At 23.6% G+C, this 21,511-nt stretch overlaps 2 protein-coding genes across 5 annotated transcripts in view; one reads left to right on the top strand and one right to left on the bottom strand.

Annotated features, from left to right (window-relative positions):
- The window catches only part of LOC127285616 (chondroitin sulfate synthase 1), a 34,588-nt gene extending 27,462 nt beyond the window's left edge, over positions 1 to 7,126 (top strand). The window contains exons 5-7 of the mRNA XM_051311731.1: positions 1,402 to 1,758; positions 3,010 to 3,667; positions 6,204 to 7,126. Coding sequence (XP_051167688.1) covers positions 1,402 to 1,758; positions 3,010 to 3,667; positions 6,204 to 6,504 — 1,316 coding nt within the window. The 3' untranslated portion in view covers positions 6,505 to 7,126. The remainder of the gene's footprint in view (positions 1 to 1,401; positions 1,759 to 3,009; positions 3,668 to 6,203) is intronic.
- Positions 7,127 to 9,304: 2,178 nt separating this feature from the next.
- LOC127285592 (tetratricopeptide repeat protein 14 homolog) lies at positions 9,305 to 16,503 on the bottom strand. Of its 4 annotated transcripts, XM_051311692.1 has the most exons (12): positions 16,379 to 16,503; positions 16,272 to 16,293; positions 15,690 to 15,885; positions 15,450 to 15,574; positions 15,264 to 15,340; positions 14,695 to 14,817; positions 14,372 to 14,586; positions 13,958 to 14,098; positions 12,270 to 12,461; positions 11,468 to 12,152; positions 11,031 to 11,380; positions 9,305 to 10,788 (listed from the first exon to the last, which is right to left on the bottom strand). In XM_051311692.1, the coding sequence occupies exons 3-12, from the start codon at positions 15,848 to 15,850 to the stop codon at positions 9,789 to 9,791; spliced, it is 3,069 nt and encodes a 1,022-aa protein (XP_051167649.1). In that variant the 5' UTR covers positions 15,851 to 15,885; positions 16,272 to 16,293; positions 16,379 to 16,503; the 3' UTR covers positions 9,305 to 9,788. The 4 variants fall into 4 exon arrangements, with proteins under 4 accessions (XP_051167649.1, XP_051167658.1, XP_051167675.1 ...); XM_051311701.1 differs by lacking the exon at positions 16,272 to 16,293 and having other exon boundaries at positions 15,690 to 15,877; positions 16,379 to 16,479; XM_051311718.1 differs by having other exon boundaries at positions 15,264 to 15,337; positions 16,272 to 16,473.
- Positions 16,504 to 21,511: the final 5,008 nt, after the last annotated feature.

The raw sequence follows: 21,511 nt of genomic DNA, 5'->3' as shown, positions 1-21,511 counted from the left end.
TATATTCGTATTGATGAGTCAGGCACATTTATTTCAATTATACACATTTATATTTTAGAGAGCTGAGGAAAAAGAAATTCTTACATCGCGATTTTTTGCAAAAAAAAAAAAAAAAAAGTGTCAAGTTTCTATTCATATAAAATTTTCGAATTCTTATATATTTTTATTTTCCTTTTTATTTTTCCAACTTGAAATAAAAATTTATTTCTAATTCGAAATAAAAAATTATTTTTAACTGGAAATTAAAATTTATTTCTAAGTTGAAAAAAATATGCACCGTCAACGGGGGCTATTATACTCAAAAAACGCTACTTTTTTACTCAATGCTTGACTAAAATTCAGAATTTAATTAAAAAAAAAAATTTGAACTCTTTTCTTATGTTGTGGACATTTGTTTGAAGATATCCTGTAAGTTAGAACGACAAACAAAATTTTTTACTAGAGTTATAGAAACTTAAAGTGTTGAGTATAATAGCCCCAATCGCGGGGTTATTATACTCAACAAAGTTTATTTATTTATAAAATATCCTAAACATTTTTTTATACAGCTTTAGCTAGATAAAATCTTTTCTGCAGGTAGTCTTGATTGCGATAAAAAAAAAATAGGAAATCTAAAAAAAAAATTTTATATAACAATTATTGTTTAAGGGGAGGCACCACTCTCAATTTTGACTCACTTAAATTTAAATCATTAAACGAGATTATATTTTCTTTCTTGCATCATTTGGGTCCTAAAAACATACAGGATCGTGAAAAAAAAATTTAATTTTTGACCATTTTAGAATTTTTATTTTTGGAAAAATTTAATATTTTTGAAAATCCATTTGAGAGATTCTTAAGAATCATTAAAAAAAAAGCGTGGAAAAAAAATTGTCGATGAAAAATAGTCAAAACTGTGAAAAAAGATAGATATTTAAAATCTTATTTTTTTAAAGAATTTAATTTATAAAATGGTCAAAAATTAAAATTTTATTTTTTTCACCATCCTGTATATATTTAGGACCCAAATGATGCAAGAAAGAAAATATAACCCCGTTTAATAATTTAAATTTAAATTGAGTCAAAATTGGTGTTGATGCGACCAGTGAAATCTTATAATTTATTTCTGGTTTTTTTTTTTTTTTTTTTTTACACAAAAGGATGTCAAAAATTTATACAAAAGATACACTATACAGTTATTTACCTTCTACAAAAAAAATTTTCGAAAATTAATTAATATTTTATTAATTAAAAACTGGCGCTGAGTAGAATAGCCCCAATTGACGGTATACAAATAAATATATAGAAAAAAAAAACATTGAAATAAAACAAGCAATAAAAATACGAAATTTAAGAAAAAAAAATTGTTAAATAAATATGTTTAAAGTGACTAAAAAAAAAAAAATTAATAAATTTTTATAGGAGTACCGCCTAGTCTGCGGTCATTTAAACCTCGTTCAAGTGAAGAAGTAATCCCATGGAATTTTATCTCGCGGTCAGAATACAGTTTGGATGATTCAAATCCACGTAGAAGAATACATAGTGATGTGAAGGAAGGATTAGAAGATATTACCAGGGAAGTGATGGCATCGATAAATTCTTGTTCTCGACAACGTGGACGAATTGTTGAAGAACGAACGGCTCTCTATGGCTATCAAAGAGTTGATTTTTTTGGCGCTGACACTATTCTCGATCTTCTTCTTGTTTATCGAAAATATCGTGGTAGAAAAGTAACTCTTCCAGTTAGAAGACACGTGTATCTTCATCAACATTTTACCGGTATAATTTTTAATCAATTTTTTTTCATTAATTTACAAAATGCTGAAATTCAACAACGGGGGTGCAATATTATTTCATAAAAATTATATATTAATTAAAATTTTCATTTTAAAGAATTTTATTAGAAATAATTTTTTTTTTTTTTGAACGAATTAGCATTTGACAGAATTTTTTATTATACGAATTTTTACTTAATACAATTTTTAGCTATCTAATTTTTTTTTTGCTTTATCTTATTCAATCAAATTTTATGTGATTCGAATTTTTAAATGACAGAAATTTCAATTCGTCGAATTTTAATTTGTCCTAATTTTTATTTGTTCGAATTTTTAATTGATAGAATTTTTAAGACGCCGAATTTTCATTTATCCAAAATTATAAATAACCGAAGAAACAATCGTCAGAAAGATTTCGGCGAAATTTTTTAAAATTAACCAATTAGAAATTATCAAGAAAATCGTGATTAGTCGATTTTAAAAATTGCGCCGAGATTTTTCTGTTGATTATATTTGTTCGGTCATTTATAATTTCGGATAAATGAAAATTCGACGTTTTAAAAATTTTAACAATTTAAAAATTCGTATAAATAATATTATTCGGTGAATTGGAATTTCTGTCATTTAAAAATTCAAATCACAAATAAAATTCGATTGAATGAGAATTCTTTTAAATAAAAAGTCACTTAAAGAAAAATGACTGTAAAATAAAAATTCTTCCAAAGAAAAATTTGATAACTAAATATTTTATGTTATGTAAAATTTTTGTATAAAAAGAAAATTTGTCAAATTTGAATTCGAAAATTGAAAATTCGTCTAAAAAAAATAATTGTTTTTAATAAAATACTTTAAAATGAAAATTATAATTAATTGATTTTTATGGGAAATTCATGTGTTCTTAAAATAAAAAATTCTAGGAATTTTCGTCTCAAAGATATACTTCTTGCAATTATAGAAAACATTTTTTTTAGCTAAAATATTTTATAATTTTCCATTTAAAAGCAAATTTATTTTCTATAATCATTTATCATATAAACGTTGTGAACTTCAGTATCGTATTAATTACCGTTTTCTACTTAGAAGAAGAGACAATTTTCTTCGAATTTTGTTTAGCAAAAAAAAAATCTTTGTAAACTCAAAAATGAAAAGGTTTTTATCGACTTTTGTTCTAGTTATAATTTTGTTCAAAAAAAAAAAAAAAAAAAATTGCTAGTTTTGAATAGATAATTAAAATGTTTATTTCTCTTTTTTCCAGGTTTAGAAATCCGAGAAGTCATTGATGGAACGGAAGTTGATTCAAAAGTAAAAAGTAGTTCAAAGTCCTTAAAAAATATTTTCCCAGATATTTTTCTAGGATTGAGTTTTAGTTCAAAAAGCAATTTAGATCCAGTTCACAGTAAAATTATAAATTTTATTCTTCCACTATCGGGAAGATATGATATTTTTGAACGATTTATACGTAATTATGAAGAAGTTTGTATTAAAAGAGGCGAAAGAACGAAATTATTTGTTATTCTATTTCCCCATAAGAAAGAAAATTCTTTCAATAAAACAATAAGTCTTATTAGTCAATTGAAATATCATTATCAAAATGCTGAAATTAATGTGATAGAAAACTCGGGAAATTTTTCTAGGGCAAAAGCACTTGAAATTGGCGTTAGTACATTGAAAAATGATGATTTGATGTTTTTTGTCGATGTTGATATTATTTTTACGCGATCTGCTTTAATTAGAATTAGATTAAATACTGTTATTAATCTCAGGATTTATTTTCCGGTTATATTTAGTCAATATGATCCGAATATTATTTATGGAGATAAAAAGGAAAAGATGGAATTTTTGATCAATGATAGAAGTGGATATTGGAGGCAATTTGGATTTGGTATTGTCGCATTGTACAAGGCTGATTACAGGTAAACTTTATTTTTTGATATTCATAATTTATTATTTAAAAAAAAATAGATTTTAGAATTATTGAGAATTTAAAATTATGCTATATTTTGAAACATTAAAAAAAAAAATTATAAGATAAATTTTTCACATTCGTTTTCGTAATTTTTTGGTAAAATTTCGATTTAAAAAGAAATTCATTTATTTTCTTGAATATAATAATAATTTCTAAAATTCAATTTTTTTCGCCAATTATTGTATAAGAGAATTATTATTTTTTTATTTTAAAGAACGAATTGAAGAATTGGACTTTTAAAGAAACTCAAAATATTTTAAAAATAAAAAAAATTAATTCTCCGACAATATGGAAAATTGTTTTTTATATTTAACTGGAGATTTTTCAAATGTTCAATTTCTTATACAATTTTTATTATTTTTTGTCGACAATTTTTTCAATACATTCCTATAAATTAATTGGAAATTTTTTTTAAATTAACATTTTTTTTTCTCAAAAAAAAAAATAAAAATTCTAAAGAATCGTTAAAAATAAAAAATAGAAAAATTTCATTAATACCGAATAATTTTAGATTCTATAAATAAGTTCAAAAAAATTAATTGTAAATAATTAAAAAAAATTTAATTAAAAATCATTGCTATATAAATAACTGAAATTTAAATGAATTTGTTTCAGCATCGATTAAAATTTCCATAATATAATTAAAATATAGAAATGATGATTTAAATTTATGTTAATTAAAATGTAAATCGATTAAAATTTAGACAAATAATTAAATTTTGGTTTAATTAAATGAAATGTTTCTTGAAATTCGAATAAATAAAAATTAATATTTTAAAAATTTTAATAAATGAAATTTATAAACAATTGAGATGATTCTCATCTAAACAAATGAAGGGTAGAATGACAAAAGGGGTCAAGCGCCAATTCACTGTTTTTACAGGAAGTAAAAAAAACATTTTTAAAAATTTTGCAGGTCATTTAAAAAAAAACTGAGAAAACCGTTTCGATATATTAGTATGTTTTAGTAAATAAACAACAAATTGTTGAAATAAACCTACATATTAACGATAAAATTAAAAAAAAACTGTGGTTCCTTGAGGTTATATCAACTGCGCACATTTTCTTTAAGCATTAATTATAAAAAAAATATATAGTTTAAAGAAAAACTGGAAAATTAGTTTCTTTCTATGGAATCGACGAAATGAATAGAAAAAAAAATTCCTTTAAAAAATTGTTTGTTTTCAAGAAAATTACGAATTAATTGCTTGCTTTGGAATTGAGCAATACTTTCATCTTTAAATTCAATTGTTCACTTAGTATAACCATAAAAATATTTAAAAATTAATAACAAAATGATTTTAAAATTGTTTAAAATTGAAAATACATTATTATTATTAATTTTATTAATTAAAATATTATTAAAATAAAATTAAAATAAAATATTAAAATAAAACCTAAAAAAATAATATTTTTTTTTATTTTGATAATATTATTGACTCACCACTTTCTTTTGTTTTTCAATCAGGTTGCAGTAAAGTAAATTTGAGGCTATTTTATTAATTTAATTTTTATTAAAAACTGATTTAAATACGCAATAAAAAAGGAAATCCTTCTACAGAAATGTGTAAATGAATTTTCTTGATTTTTTTATGCAAAAACCTCATTTTCGATAAATTGGCGCTTGACCCCTTTTGTCATTCTACCCTTCAAATATTTAGACCAATGAAAATAAAAATTTATTTTAATTTGCATTATTATTGATTTAAATTTAGATAGATTGAAATTAGAATTCATTGAATTTTATTTGAACTCAAAATTGATAAAAATTTATTAAAACGAAAATAAATTCAAATTTTATTTTATATCAGATTAGATTTAAAAAAAATATATATATAAAAAAGAAAAAAATTAATAAAACAGGTAAAATAATAAATTAAATTTTCACGTGAGAAAATTTAAAATTGGTGGGAAAGTGAAAAAGAATTTTAAAAAAACACGAGAATTTTAGAATATGAAAGAAGAATAAAAAATTTTATTAAATAATAACACAATATTCAAGAAAAGAAAATGTAAAAAATGGAGAATATTATTTACATTATCAAAATAAAAATAGAAATTACGATAAAAATTGAAAATTTTGGACTAATTTATAAAAATGAATAAATTAATTTTAGGTATTGAAAAAAGAGAATTTGAAAGGAAATATTATTTTAAAGAACGTAAATTTTTGAATATTTTTAGAAATAAAAAGTCATAGAAAAGAAAAAATTGAAAGAAAAATCAATAATTTTAGAAATTTAAAAAAAATACAATAATTTGAGAAAAAATTCGTGAATTTTGCCCGTTTATAAAAATAAATAAAGATTAGGATATAAAAAAACGAATATTTGAGGAAAAAAAATAGAATTTACAAAAAAATAAAAAAATTGTAGTAAAATTTTTTCTTTTTTTTTTTCAAAAAAAAATTTCCAATTTTTTTCCCGTTTAATTAAATGCCTATATTCCTGTAAGTTTAATAATATTCTATTTTTATTTTACAGAAAAGTTGGTGGCTTTGATTTATCAATACAAGGTTGGGGAAAGGAAGACGTCGATTTTTTCGAGAAAGCTGTGAAATCAAATTTGGATGTATTTCGTGCTCCAGATCGTAATTTAATTCACATCTATCATGGAGTTGAATGTGATTCTGAACTTTCCGGTATACAATTATTAATGTGTAAAGGCACTAAAGCTGACACTTACGCGGGTACGGAACAACTCGCCGATTTTATTTATCGACATCCAGATTACTTACGATTTGCAAAAACGCGAAGATTTCGAAATTCGAAACCAGGGGAATAAAAAGAAAAAAAAAAAAAAATTCTCTTGACGATCTCTATTTAAAAATACTCTTTGGATGTTCAAATCTATATATGTACATTGTAAGTAAATGTGAATTTCTAAAAAAAAAACCAAAAGAATGGTATTTTTTTAATTTCAAGTCAAAATTGACTTATTTACCTCAATGAGATTTCTATTTCAATAATTTTAGTGATTAAAAAAAAAGTTTACGATTTAAAGTGCAAAAAAAAAAAAATTTCAAGACTTTGTAAATAGAATATGTATAATATTAAGAATCAAGACTCCGAGAAAGAAAGGAAGAAGTTAAAAATGAATGTATAATAGGAATCGTGTCATTATATAATATTTTCAATAAATTAATACTGGAAATCGCAAATCGATGACTGATATATATATATAAAGGTATATATATACAATAGCAGTGGAAAAAACGATTTTTTTGCGCTCAAATTGTAAAAAGTATTTTCCGATTGACTTTTACAAATATTTGTAATTATTTATATAATTCTTCGATATTGTATAATAGTTTTAATGCAAAACAAAAAGCATTAATATTGACATACGCTTTATAGCTCTCTCTCTCTATAAAATAATAAAACTGTGCGCTGAAATAATAGTTATATAAATAAATGTGATATTACGGTGCCTTTAAAAAATTTTTGTTTCTTTTTCATTTTTTCCATCAACTTTTTTTTTTTTTTTTTAATTTCCAGTTGGAATATAATTTTTGAAATTTACGAATTTTATAATAAAACTGTTTTAACAATATTTTTGCCTCTAGAAGAAATCGTAAGTTAAAGAGGAATAATTTTTTTTAATCGATTTAAAAATTATTTAAGCCAAATTACAAAAAAAAATCGAAGTAAAATTGAAATATTTATTAATTAAAATAATAATCGATCTAAAATTTATTTTCACTCTAATTCTGGTTAACAATCAATCCAAAATTCAATTTATCAAAATTTGAAAAAGTTATTAAATTTTAATTGATCCAAATTTCAATTCAATATAATTTTAATTTCAAGTAATCCAACTTTTAATCATTTTTAATGTTTATTGAACAAAACAAATCTATAGTAATAATTTTTCAAATTATCCAAATTTTAATCGATTTAAATGTCAGATATTATTAGAATTTTATTAATTTATTTAAGATTTTCTTTAAGTTTTATTAGAAAAAAATTGAGTTATATATAAACTCAAAGTGTGTACGTAATAGTCCCAACCGTGAGGCTATTATGGTATAAAATTTGTTTTTGTTTGTAAAATAAAGGAAAATTTTAACTATATATATTCTGAAAATAATTTTCGAAAAGTTACTGAAAACTCATTATGGGAAAACTTCACATATAAATAATTACTGAATTTTTTTTATCGTTATATATTTATTTTTAATCAATTTTAAATTAACACATGTTAGATTACTTGAATAACTTAATAAGGCACATAATTACTTTTTATGATACTTTAAATCAAAGAATATTTAGACTATATAACTTTAAAGCCATATGTAAAAATAAACAGTTCAAAATTGTTGCTACTTTTTGAGGTTATGGTTGTACCTCTTGTAAAATTACGAATTTTCAATTTTCTGACACAAAAATAAGACATTTATGTATAAAATCAAAGCACAGGAATATATTTATAGTCGTAAATAAATTTTGAACATGTACCTTAAATATTGTTGACTCTTCGTGAATTTGTTTGATGTAGATTCTCACAGATCTTCTAAATTTCCAAACAAAATTTTTTTTCCAATTTTTAAAAACGAATTCACTAATAAAATTATAATTTTACTTTGTTCCCAAAATATCACACTACATTTACACATGAGCGTCAAATTTTAACATTTCGAAATGAATATTATACACAAATTAAAAACTATTAAATCATAAACCATAATGTGTACCAGAATTGATTACGCACTGTGATCCCTGTTTTAGTAAAAATTCAAATTATTAAAATTCTATTAAAAGTTTATTAAATTTAATAACATTTTTCGGGAATAAATTTTTAATATCATAAAAATTTATTCTTGTGGCAACTGTGATAAAAATTCAAATATTTAATAATTTATTATTTAAAAAAAAAATGAGCCAAAAGTTTTGAATGTTCAAATGATCGAAATTTTTTTTGCAACTTCTTTAAGTAGGAATTTTATTACAAAATATTATTTTAAATATCTAAAAAAAAAAAAAATATTAATTTAATAATTGTTTAATTTATTATTTTATTTTACATGGTCATCATAAATTTTAATATTTTATAGATTGAAAAAAATATTTCCTTCATTTGAAACGTTCAAAACTTTCGTCTCGTAAAAAAAAAATGTAAAGAAAAAAATTACTAATTATATTATCTAAATTTTCTTAAGACGTATAAAATTTGCCTGTTAAGAAAATACGGGTTTTTTTTTACTATGGTGCATTATAAAGAGAATCAAACGAATTCAATGAACTATAATAAAGCATCATTATAATCATACAATCAAGAGATATCACCCTTTAAATTATAGGCCGGAGTGATACAGGAAACGGTCGAGACTTCCCGCGTTTTCATTGAGTATATATGCATAAATGGTTGCTTTTAAAAAGTTCCTATAATATTCTGAGAGGGCAATCAAAAATGATAGTTTATTAAAGACATTCATTAAAAATTGAAGTGCTAAAACACCGTTATATATAAGTCTTAAGGAACAATTTACAACAATTTACCACTTTTTACATGAACCTTATTAGACGTTATTAAAGAACTTGTTTTTTCAAGAAAAAAAAAAAAAAAAAAAAAAAAAAACGACAACTTGATATAAACACTTTATTTAGACTCTTTTATTTGAAAGATTCCGAATTATACAAATACCTCTTTTTTTCAACGCAAAATTTTTTTTTTTTTTTTTCCTTTTATGAATTAAAAGATAATTTTTAACACAAACTTCCCCCTCAACCCAAAAAAAGAGTTAAAGAAACAATGTGTTATTATTCTCCAATTCGACAAATATTAACTATAAATATCTTAATTATTAGAAAAATATATGTATACCTAAAAAAATTAACGACAAAAAAAAAATTCACAAACTTAAAATCTAATTCGAAAAAAAACAATTAAATACAGTCCTGATAACAAAAAAAAAAAAAAAAAAATTATATATATATATGCATATACATATATATATCATTCAGAAAAATACAAGCTATCTTGTAAAAAATACACATCTCTTTTTGTTCTTAATAGAAAACTCAATAAAGAACAAAAAAAAAAAAACTACCTCCTTTTTCTTTTTAAAACTAAAATCCTCCTTCTTGATTTTCTTCTCCACTATTGAATGTTTGATTAAATTTTCTCGAATTTGGCGGCATATCTTGTGAATAAAAATGCTTTTTTTGTGCAAACGAATCCTGAGAATATGAATTTCTTTCCTGTGGATAAAATTCTTTTTCTTGTGAAAATGATTGTCGTCCATCTTGTGGAAAATGTTTTCTATAATTTTGTTGTCGATTATTGTGAAAAAATCGTCCACGATTTTGACCACGACCACGATAATTTGGATTATATTTATTATATTGCATTCCTCTTCTATTGTTGTTATTATTATTATTATTATTATTAAAACGATTATCCTGACCATTGTGAAAACGATTACCATTTTGAAAACTGCCACGATAATTTGAATTGTGCCCTTGATATCGTGAATTATAACGACCACCACGATTATTAAAACCTCTTGATGACGATGGATAAGATGTTGGTTGTTGTTTATAACGATATTTTCTCTCTTCACTTTGACTACGACTTCGTGAAAATGATTTCGAACGATATTTAGGCGGTGAACGACTATATGAACGTGATATTGAACGACTATATTTTCTTTCAAAACTTGCCGATTTTCTTGATCTCAATGAAAATGATCTTGATCTTGAACGTCTTGCTAAACGAAATCGTGATGAACTTGAACTTGATGAATTGCACGATTGACTTCTGAGACGTTTAAAATATCTCTCTTCACTTATTCTTCTTTGAAGAATTATTTCTGGTGATTGATTGTTTTCCGTGAAATTATTTTGCGGTGAATCAATTGATTTTGAATTACTTTTATTATCGTAAATTTTTTGTTTAGGCACAATTTTTTCCCTTAATGGAGATTGTGATTGATGATTACGCATTTGTTTTTGTGCATTTGAAGAATTATTTAATTCACTTTCATATTGATTATTTTTGTGCTTACCACCACCAATGTTTGAGTCAATTGAAAAATCATCCCAAACTTTGTTAATTTCATTTTTGTGTCTGAAAAAAAAGAGGAAATTGGTTTTTAAATTATTTTAATAAAATTAATATTATTTTGATTAAATTAGATGCTTTGTTATAAAAATCAAAGAATTTCAAGGTTCGAAAAAAAATTCAAGAACTTTTGAAGATTAATATTCAAAATTATAAAAAAATATTAAATTAAAGGTATTTTAAAATTAATATTGCCTAAAAAAGAAAATGATTAAATCATCAAAAAAAAAAAAAGAGAGAATGCTTACCTTGCTAGTTTGGCATTTTTGAATTTTTCACTCGATGTTGAGGTACTTTGGGGAGAAATTCTAGAATCGTGATAAAATAATTGAGATTCTTCCTCTTGATTTGCAAAATCATGACTTATATTTACTTTCTGCAAATCTTGTAAAGGAGACATTCCATTATTTTCCAATCTTCTTTTACGAGATTTATATTTTTTACGTTCTTCTTTCCTAAAAAGTTTCTCCCTTCTTTCGTCTTTGGCTCTGTCTTTTTTACTCTTTCTTCCTTTTCTTTTAATTTTCTCATTATTTTGCTTCTTCTCCTCTTCTCTTTCCATTTTCCATCTTGCCGCTGTCTTAAAAAATATTCTCACCTAAAAAAAAAAAAAAAAGGCAAAACATTGTCAAAAATCCAGTTGAACAAGCGAAATAAATATATTTAAAAAATGATTAAAACATACTTTGTCTTCATAATCAGAATCATCTTTTGACTTGTCTAAAAATTTACGAACTTTTAATTCATAATCTTTAGTATCATCATCTGAACCTATATTATCCCTTGGACATTCTAAATCCAATAAATCATTATTTATTTCTGGTAAAATATTATACATGGACATTCGTTTACTCAATGGCGATAGGGAAGCACGCGTTTTTGAATCAAGTGATTTTCTATGTGAAGATGAACTTGAGGAAGAACGAGATTCACTGGAAGATGATGATGTACTTGATTCTGATTGCGATGAATCACTTGACGATGAACTCGATGTTGAACTGCATCTTTTTCTTTTTTTTCTCATTAATTTCCTTCGTTTTTGCTTCTTTTTATCTAATTTAATAATTGAAGATTCAACATGATTTTCCATATTGTTTAATAAATGAACTGAATTCTCATTTTCTTCATTCATGCCACCCAATTTTAAATATTCAATTTCATTTTTTGCTATTTCATGGCACGGATCAATTGTTAGACATTTATTGAAAACTTCTAGTGCTTTATCGAATTCTTTTTCATCCTCATAATTACGTCCCAATGCGACAAGTGTTTCAACCAAATATTTACGGGCACTTACGTGTGATTGATTTAATTTTATTGCCATTTCAAAATCCTCAACTGCTTTATTCAAATTTCCATTAGTTGTATGTCTGTTAGAAATAAATACATTTTTTTCAAATTAAAAACAACAGATATTTGTAAACTATTGGAAACATAAAAAAAATTTAATGAAAATAAAAGAAAATTTTAAGTCTTGGTTTACTTACAAACAACCACGAGCTACCAATCCTTCTTCGTTTAAAGGATCAATAAGTAAGGCTTTATTGAGGCACTTGAAAGCTTCTGAATTTTTTCCTTCTTGAAAATGATCAATTCCATCGGTTACATAGCGAAATGCCCATTTACTTGATTGTATTTGTCTTAGTTTTACACCATATTCGTCTAGTGAAAAACCTTCTCTGCAAATTAAAAGAAGAGACCAGTGAAATTTTTAAAAACTTAAAATTTAAACTTCTCTTACAATCTTAATAATTTTTCACTGACAATTTTTTTTACTCTACTTTTTTTTTAAATACAAATTCTAAAATTGTTCGATTATTTTCAAAATAAATGAAATTTTAGGAAAATATTAAGAGCGTATATCTATCAAAAAACAAATAGTTTTAAAACCGGAGACAGAAATGTTTAGTATCTGGTTTCACTTATTTTTACTCAAAAATAAAATTTTGTTATAAATAATTCTTTAAAATTCATTACTACATTTCATTTTTTAAAAAAATTAAACTTTTGAATCCTATTTTTTTGGCAGCTATGCTCTTATATTTTAAAAAAAAAAGAAATATTTACAGAAAACTAAAATTCAAAACTTTTTTTTTTTTTATTTAGCAGCCAATTATTTCAAATTTAAAAGGAATTATAACCGGTTCTTTGATTTCGACTCTCAATTATTCTAATTTAATAAAATTCTTTTAAATATTTTACTCAATAAAATTCTATAAATTGAAGTAAGAAAACTTTTTGTAAAGATATTTAATATATTAAAAATTTTCTATATAATTTCAATTATTTGATTTGAATAATTAAAGTTATTTTAAATTATTTTATTTTAAAATTTGATATTTTCATATACCTAGTAAATATGAAGATAATTTCAAAAAATTGGATTCTTTATTTGGAGATAATTTCAATTATTTGATTAAATAATTTAAAGACAATTTCTATTTCTCGACTTAAAATTTGAAAATAATTTCAATTATTTAATTGAATTGAAGTTATTTTTAATTATTTGATTTAAAATTTGTTATTTTTAATTATTTATACGAATATTTGAAAATAACTTGAAAATTTTTATTTATTATTTCTAGAATAATTTCAATTAATTGATTGGTAAATTAATATTTTTGAAAAATTATTTTTATAAAAAATATGAGTTCAAATCTCGAGAATTATTCTAACTCAAAAAAAAAAAAATAATATTTCTTTAAATATTTTACTTAACAATATTCCATGAATTGATCTTAGAAAATTTTTTGTAAATCTATTTAAAATTGAAAATGTTTGGATTTCATCTAAAAATATTTTGCCGAAAATCTAAATTAGAAAAACTTCCATAAATCAAATTTGAAAAATTTCTAAGAAAACAAAGAACTGTGAAGATTTTTTTAATCTGTTTCACTGAATTCTAGCTTGAAATTTTGTCTAAAAATAATTTTTTATTATTTATAGAATTAAATTAAATTATTTACTATTTAATTTCAATAGTAATGGTTACCAATGAATATTTAATAATAATAATAATAATCCATTATTAGTGTTTACGGTTTTATATGTAGTACGTTGGAAATTGTAAAGACCTTTATAAAAGGTGTACAATGAAATTTAGTTAATTAAAATTGATCGACTGAATTCGATTGTAATTTTATATTAAAGTATAGATAACAATGTTATAACTTACCTAAGACCAATCATATGAGAATGATTATCTTGCCCTAATAATAACAAATCAGAAAGATATTTCGTGTTATTTGGATTGCAGAATCCAGGACTATTTTCCAAAATGGATTCAAAAATTTCATCATTGCTTTCTGCGATTCGCCTAAAATAAAACAAAATGTTATTTAAAATTCTGATTAAATTTATTATTATTATTATTATTTTATCAATCAAATAATTATTCAAATAAAACTAAAAAAAATTAGGTCTTTAAAATTATTCTTCTTCTGTTTCAAATAAACTATCAAATTAGAAAATCTTTTTTTTTTTAGAAATTCAATCCATTTTTTCCTACTTTGAGCGAAATAAAATATTTTATAATTATTCTTTATTCCAACATTCTATTTCATAAATTTATAATTAGATTGCAACTTGCCTATAAATATCGGGAAGATCATTGGCATCGATAAGACCCAATGGAGGATGAGAAATTAAACCCTTACGAGGTGTGATATTCATAGAGGCAATTATTCGTTCCGCTTCAATATTTACTTCACTTACACAAACGCAGACTAGATCATCGACCATATATTCTCGAGTGACACCATTTTTATCAACCGCTGGCAGCGTAGATGAATTCAACATTAAAGCCTACAAACGTTTTTGTAAAAAAAAGAAAAGAACAAAAAATTATCAAATTTTTAGTTTTGATTTTTCATCAAGAAAAAAACAATACAAATGACCTAGTGACTTTCGTACCTTGATTGTAAGTTCAGGAACAACTCTTGGACAATCACTGCAATTGCAAAGAACTTTTAAAAGAAAACCCATACTACTTTTTCCCAATACTTGAGTATAAATGACGTCTCCATTAACCAATGACTAAAATAAAAATTTATTCATTAAATAAATTCAAAAATATTCCTTAAAAAAAGAAAAATAATTCACGGTTACCACAAGAAAGAATAATATTTTTAATTTTTCTGATATTTGCCTGGAAATTTTTTTTTTTTTTATTAAATTTAAGAGGTAGAGTTTTTAAGAAATCGAATTTTTTTTTCTTTGCCGAATCAATTGAGAAAGATGAAAAAAGTAACAAATTATCAAAATCGAAAAGTGAAAAATTTGTAACCTATGATCATTCTAGAAGAAAAAATTGTTAAAATTTTTTACGAATACAAGAAGTATAATAATTGACTGTTTTTTTTTTGTTTAATTTCACAAATTTTCAGAAATTATCTCTAACTTGTGACTACCATGAAAAAATAATATTGAAATAATAAAAATAAAATTTTAAAAACTATATAGATATTTTCAAAAAAAATTACCTCTAAAAAATTACGAACACGCTGAGACTTATCTATTTTAATGAACGAATCAAGTCCTGGCATTGTTCCATACGCTGCTAAAAATATCACAACCACTCATTATATTTCATTAATCAATCAATGAATGATAAAAATGTAAAATTTTCTTCGAATTTTCAATGTATAATAATAAAAATCAAATTTTACCTTCATGATCAATTTGCTGACTGATTGGCACTGTTGAATTTTCCGAATTTGATTTACTGTATAAAACGTCAGCTTTTTTTGCAATAAACTTTTGAAGCCTTTGCCTTTTTTCATTATCATTTTCACTGAAATGATGAGGAAAAAAATAAATTGATTATAATTACAATTATTTGAAGTCAAAAAAATAAATTGAATTACGCAGTAAACTTGAAAATGAAGGGGGAAAAAAAATGATTATACCAAAGTGTTTTTTCCCTCTGCTCGTAAACTTCAAAACTTAATTTTTCATCAAAAAGCATTGATAATTCATCCTTTCCTCGTCTATCCTCCCAAACCTTTTGTAATTGTTCACCATGATAATTTAAAGCTTGTTCAATTAGAACGGCATCCAATGAATCCATTTCGGTTGATTAACGTGACAACCTAACCTACAATACTGTGAAATACGTACAGTCGTTAAAATAAGTAATAAATTATAAATTCAATTTCAATCTTAACATAAAAATTGATCAATTCAAATCTTTACTAAACAATTTATTTTTTTTTTACACTCAAATCACTATCAAAAAGATTCAAAATTTTCCTCACAGATCATTTCAAAGGGGAATCAATTCTAATTTTTACTATTAAAATATGACAATTTTTTTTTTTTTTTTGAAAACGAATAAATATCTATATAAATTATAAATTCATTATTTACTTAAGTGAATATTTCATATCAGACAAATAAAGAAAGTTAGGTGTATGTGAAACTATAAATAATAACTATAATATTCACCTATACGAATGTTTGTACTATAGTAACTTGTTTAAAACACTTACCTTGTTTTTAAAATGATGTTCACTTTTTCCAAAAATATTTGTCATTGAATTAATATTAATCTAAATTGTAGAAAAAATTTATTTTTCATTTATATATTTATATATACCTTTTCAATTTTTATTAATAAAGGAATGTAAGGCTGAACGAAAAGCAAAATTTACTTCTTGTATCATATCGGCAGCAAATACGATCTTTGCAGCACATTGTTGAAATATTTCCGGTTTAAGGCCTAAGGAAATTGCGCATTATACATTGCGCACAAAAACATTTTATACCGCTTAAATTCCCTAAATTTAAATAAGTTGTATAATAGTCTCTTACTCTCTATATATGTAAAATTAAAGTGAATGAGAAATCTCTTTGTCCCAAATTAAAAAACCTTGATAGCTAAATTTAAAAAAAACTGATCTATCTCTAAATAATATTTCATTGAATTTTGCAAAATAATTGAAATGAAAAAAATTATAAATTTATAAATAAATAATAAAATATAATAATTTTCTTCACTAGCAGTGAATTATTTAAATTGTAATTTATAAATAAAATTTTTCTATTAGGGACATGTCAATTTGTTAAAAATTTTACGCTTCGACATCTTCATTGAGAGTTGCCATAGTATTTTCTATTTTGAAATTCTCTGACCTTTTCCGGTTTTTTAGGTAAAAACAATAAAATTTTGTTCAATCAAATGGGAGGAAATAATTATACTCATTTCTCTCCCTTGTTGCATTTTTTTTCCCTCTATTTTTCAATTATTCTAAAAATATGAATTCGACTTAAAAATCGTATCTTTTATACAAAAAAATCAAATTTATTTTTCATTTTAATTTATGTTTGGTAAAAAAAACTTTTTTTTTTTAATCCATTTTACCAAAAAAAATTGTCCAAAGGGAAATTTTGTTTACAAATATTTTAGGAATATCAAAATTTTTTAAATATTTTTAATTTTTTTTATATATAGTTTGTTCTGTTCACAAACCTCTTTACATTTTCCACAAACTACTTTATAACCTAACCTCAAATTCCTAATTTTCCTTTATTATGTTTTTGTGGTTTTTGTTAATAAAATATATAAATATATAAAAAAAATAATTCCTTTTTTTTATAGAAAGTAAAATACACAAAATAAGTATATAATAATAATATGTAAATATAAATTTATTACAAAAAAATTACAGAAATTTTTAAATTTAAAGTCAAACAAAAAGGTTATTTTTTATTTTTTTAGTCAATTTTGTTTATTTTAGAAGTAGAGAGTAATAAAAATTTAATTTTTATCATTTTTTACCATTAGATTGTATCTTAATTTTTTATTTTATTTATTTTTTTAATTTTTATTAAAGTTCAACTAAGAAATATTTTTCTTAAGTTTCGAATTTTTTTTTAAGTAAAATTTTACTCAGGGGTGAATAAAGAATTTTTTTTTTAAATTCGTTTTGGAAAAAAAACAACTCTTGATTTCTTAACGAAAATCATGATTTTGACTTTGTTTATATCATCTGCAGAAAAACACTTTTTTTTAAGGACTCGAGGAATAATTGTTTATAAATTTGAAAATTATTAATATTTTTTTTTCATTAAAAAAAACCAGTTATCCTTCAAATGATAATAAACAATATGTAAAACTTTGTAGATATATATATATATATATTATATTCAACCGATTTTTCAAAAAAAAGTCTTTTTTTGCCCATAGGTAACATTAAGGGCAGGTCAAAGTCGAAGCAATTTTTATATAGAGCCTCAAGGGAAAAATCGCATCGAGTTTGACCTGCCCTTAAGGGGAGGCAGCACCTCCAATTTTGAAAATTTAAATTTTTAAGGAGGAATGATACACTTGGTTAAAACGAGCAGAATTGTTTGCACTTTTGGAAAATGATTCAGTTTTATATAAAGAAAGCACTGACTAAATTTCAGAATTTTTCACAAAACAGTTAAAAAGTTATTCATTTTTTAATTTAACATGCTCTCTTATGGGAAAACTACATTTTCACATGTTTGGAATGAAAAAACTAATAATATTTAAAACGAGCAGTTTTGTTTGAAAAAAATATATAACGAAGGTGAATATTTAAGCTTTAATAATCAATAAAATTTTTACGCGCTTTCAGACTTTTTTGTAAAGAAATTAATGTATATCGTGTAAAAAATCAACATTTTCAACATATGAATAGTGAAAACGTGGCAACTCTGTAAGGAGAACAGCAGATCCCACGTGACGTGAGGAGAAAGGGTTTTAAGCGCGCGTAAAATTGCTGTATAACCTCACTTTGTTGTTGTTCGATTCCTTCCATTTTATCTGCAGAATTTATAGTTTTCAATAAATTTTTTCCACTTTCCTGCATTTTTAATCTTCTCTCATACACTTTTTTTGAAACAATTCTCCCGTTCCACCGATACATTTTTATAAAATTTCGAAACTTGACATGTGCATACACAACAAAAACAATGCGTTATTTTTAACAGCAGACGACGGCCGTAAGAGAGACAGAGCATGATATTGCTGCCAACGTTGAATAATTAAAAACTTTGCATTGCGACGTTGCCGCTATTATGAGCTTGTTAAGAATTCTTATTTTAAAGTTTAAAAAGATTAATTTATTGGAATTCCAGCATTTTATGCCAAATTCTCACTTATTAAATAAATTTCTTCAAGATTTGAAGTGAAATCTTTCATAAATTAATAACTCTATTTCATGAAACTTTTTCATAAATTTCGTTTTCTTAGGTTGCAGATTCGTACAGTCAGTAACAAGAATTGTTCTTTGTTTTTACAAAAAATGTTAATTTCTTAAATTTACTAGCTTTTATTCTTAAAATATACATTTTTTAGTAATAATCGGTGTAGACTTTTGTCATTTTTAAAGTTAAAAGAGCGATATGAACCTTAAGGAGGTTCGGGGGTATTTTGAAAAAGGTTAAAAAATTTTGAAATATTTTTTTTCCTAATGTCTGGGATGCCATTCAATTTTCCACCAAGTATGAAAATGATTTACCGTATACTTTTTGAGAAAATTGAAGTCAAAGTTCACATTTTATACATAGGCTCTTATGGGATAGTGTTCTAAGGTGAGACAAAATATCAATAAAAGTGCATAAAAAAAGGTTACGCTGTTTAAAAAAACTTTGAATTGAATAGCGGAAACATTTCTGATTGTAAACATTTAATAATATTGTATTTTCACCGCATAGTTTTAAAGATAATTAATAAAAATCAATTAGAAATCATGCATTCAAGCAGTATTTCGGACAGGGGCATTGAAACGACGGCAACACTGTAATGTGATCAACGCGTTGACTTTACCCGCGAGAATTCAAAAATACAATAAAATACAAACTTTTATTTTAAACGTTTTTATGAAAAAAAAAACAATTTTAACTTAATATATTAAATTTTAAAAAATGTTAAAAAATGGTTTATTTTTTTACAAAAATTTATAAATTTAGTTATTAACAATCGATTACAAAAAAATAAATAACAAATCTTAATGGATATTAAAATGATCAATGTTAGCTATTTCAATTAATTTTTATCTTGATAATTAATTTAAAAAAATTTAATGCTATGATTATGATAATCATAATTATTAATTATTAATTTAATTGAAAAAAAATTAATTATATTTAATAAATAGATATATTTTTTGCAATAACAATTCTATGGTTTAAAGTAATTTTATAATTTGAAATACGAAATGTAATGTAATAAAAAACAAAATGTGTTAAATTGAAAAAGAAAATTGTTTAACACGCCTATCTAATTGTTTTTTATTAATAAATCTGCCTTTATACCTTAGAACACTTTCCATGTTTGCATTTTATTTGGGGTTAGGTTTGTCAATTGACATTTGACAACACACGCGCATACTATGTGAAGTTGTCAGCAAATACACTGACAGAGTAAGCGAGAAAGGAAATGAGATAACCTACGACGGACTGAGATGAAAATAGACAACGAAAGTTTTACTCATGTTAGCCAACACTACACAATAAATGCAGCGTTGCCAAGTCAACTGCAGTCAAATGTTATATTTCTTTTAAATTATTTTAACGATAAATTCACAATTATACACATTTATATGCAAGAATATATTAAAATATAATTAAATAAATTAAATTAGGTGTGTTTCATACAATAGAATAAAAGTAAATGCATATTTTCATTAACGATATTATGTTGGTATGAAATTAAAATTCGTATGCTGAAGCATTGGTACTCCCTCTTCCCTGCCTGCCCCTCAAATGATCCCCCGAACCTCCTTAAGAATGTTGAATGGTCTCTGAAATTCTTTGGCATTTAATAATCGCCCTATACAAACGGCACTGAACGTGAAAATGATAAACATTGAGTTTAAAATACCTTTCTCTTAAAATGCAGACATTTTTTTTCAAAAACGGACAAAATACCAAGGATTCTTATCTTATAAATTTCTTAAATCCAAAAGATTGTGCAAATCTATACAAAAATGCGATTGTAAAATGAAAAGTACGAAAGTAATATAATGACAGCTGCGACATTGTGCTCCCTGCATGCTTCTGCCACCTAACAGCTGCAGGACGTAATAAAACCTAAAATTATATTACTTTCGTACTTTTCATTTTACAATTGCGTTTTTGTATAGATTTGCACAATCTTTCGGATTTAAGAAATTTATAAGATAAGGATCCTTGGTTTTTTTTTCCGATTTTGAAAAAAATGTCCGCGTTTTGAGAAAAAAGTATTTTAAAATCAATGTTTATCATTTTCACGTTCAGTGCCGTTTTTATAGGGTGATTATTAAATACCAAAGAATTTCAGAGACCGTTCGACACTCTTAAATAAAAAAAATACAAATTTCCCAAAATGTCACAAACTTTTTACTTTTTGCCAGAATGGGTGTATCATTCCTCTTTAAACGAGGTTATATATTTTTTTTCTTGCATCATTTGGGTCATAAAAACATATAGAATGGTGAAAAAAATAATATTTTAATTTTTGACCATTTTAGAAATTTTTTCCACGCTTTTTTAATGATACTTAAGAATTTCTCGCATGGATTTTCAAAAATTTTAATTTTTTTTAAAAAAAGAAAAAAAATACGAGTTAAAACATCATTTTACTCTTTTATTTAATTTTACAATTTTAAGTATTTTTCAAAATTTAAAATTCAAATCAAATCTAAATTCATTAAAATTCTAAAATGGTCAAAAATTAAAATTTTCTTTTTGGATCACCTTATATATTACGTTTTTAGGACCC

Source organism: Leptopilina boulardi, unplaced genomic scaffold (genome assembly GCF_019393585.1).
Source record: "Leptopilina boulardi isolate dan_hultmark-lab unplaced genomic scaffold, ZJU_Lbou_2.1 LbouV2_121, whole genome shotgun sequence".
Classification (NCBI taxonomy): domain Eukaryota; kingdom Metazoa; phylum Arthropoda; class Insecta; order Hymenoptera; family Figitidae; genus Leptopilina; species Leptopilina boulardi.
This window is presented reverse-complemented; position numbering and strand designations above follow the sequence as displayed.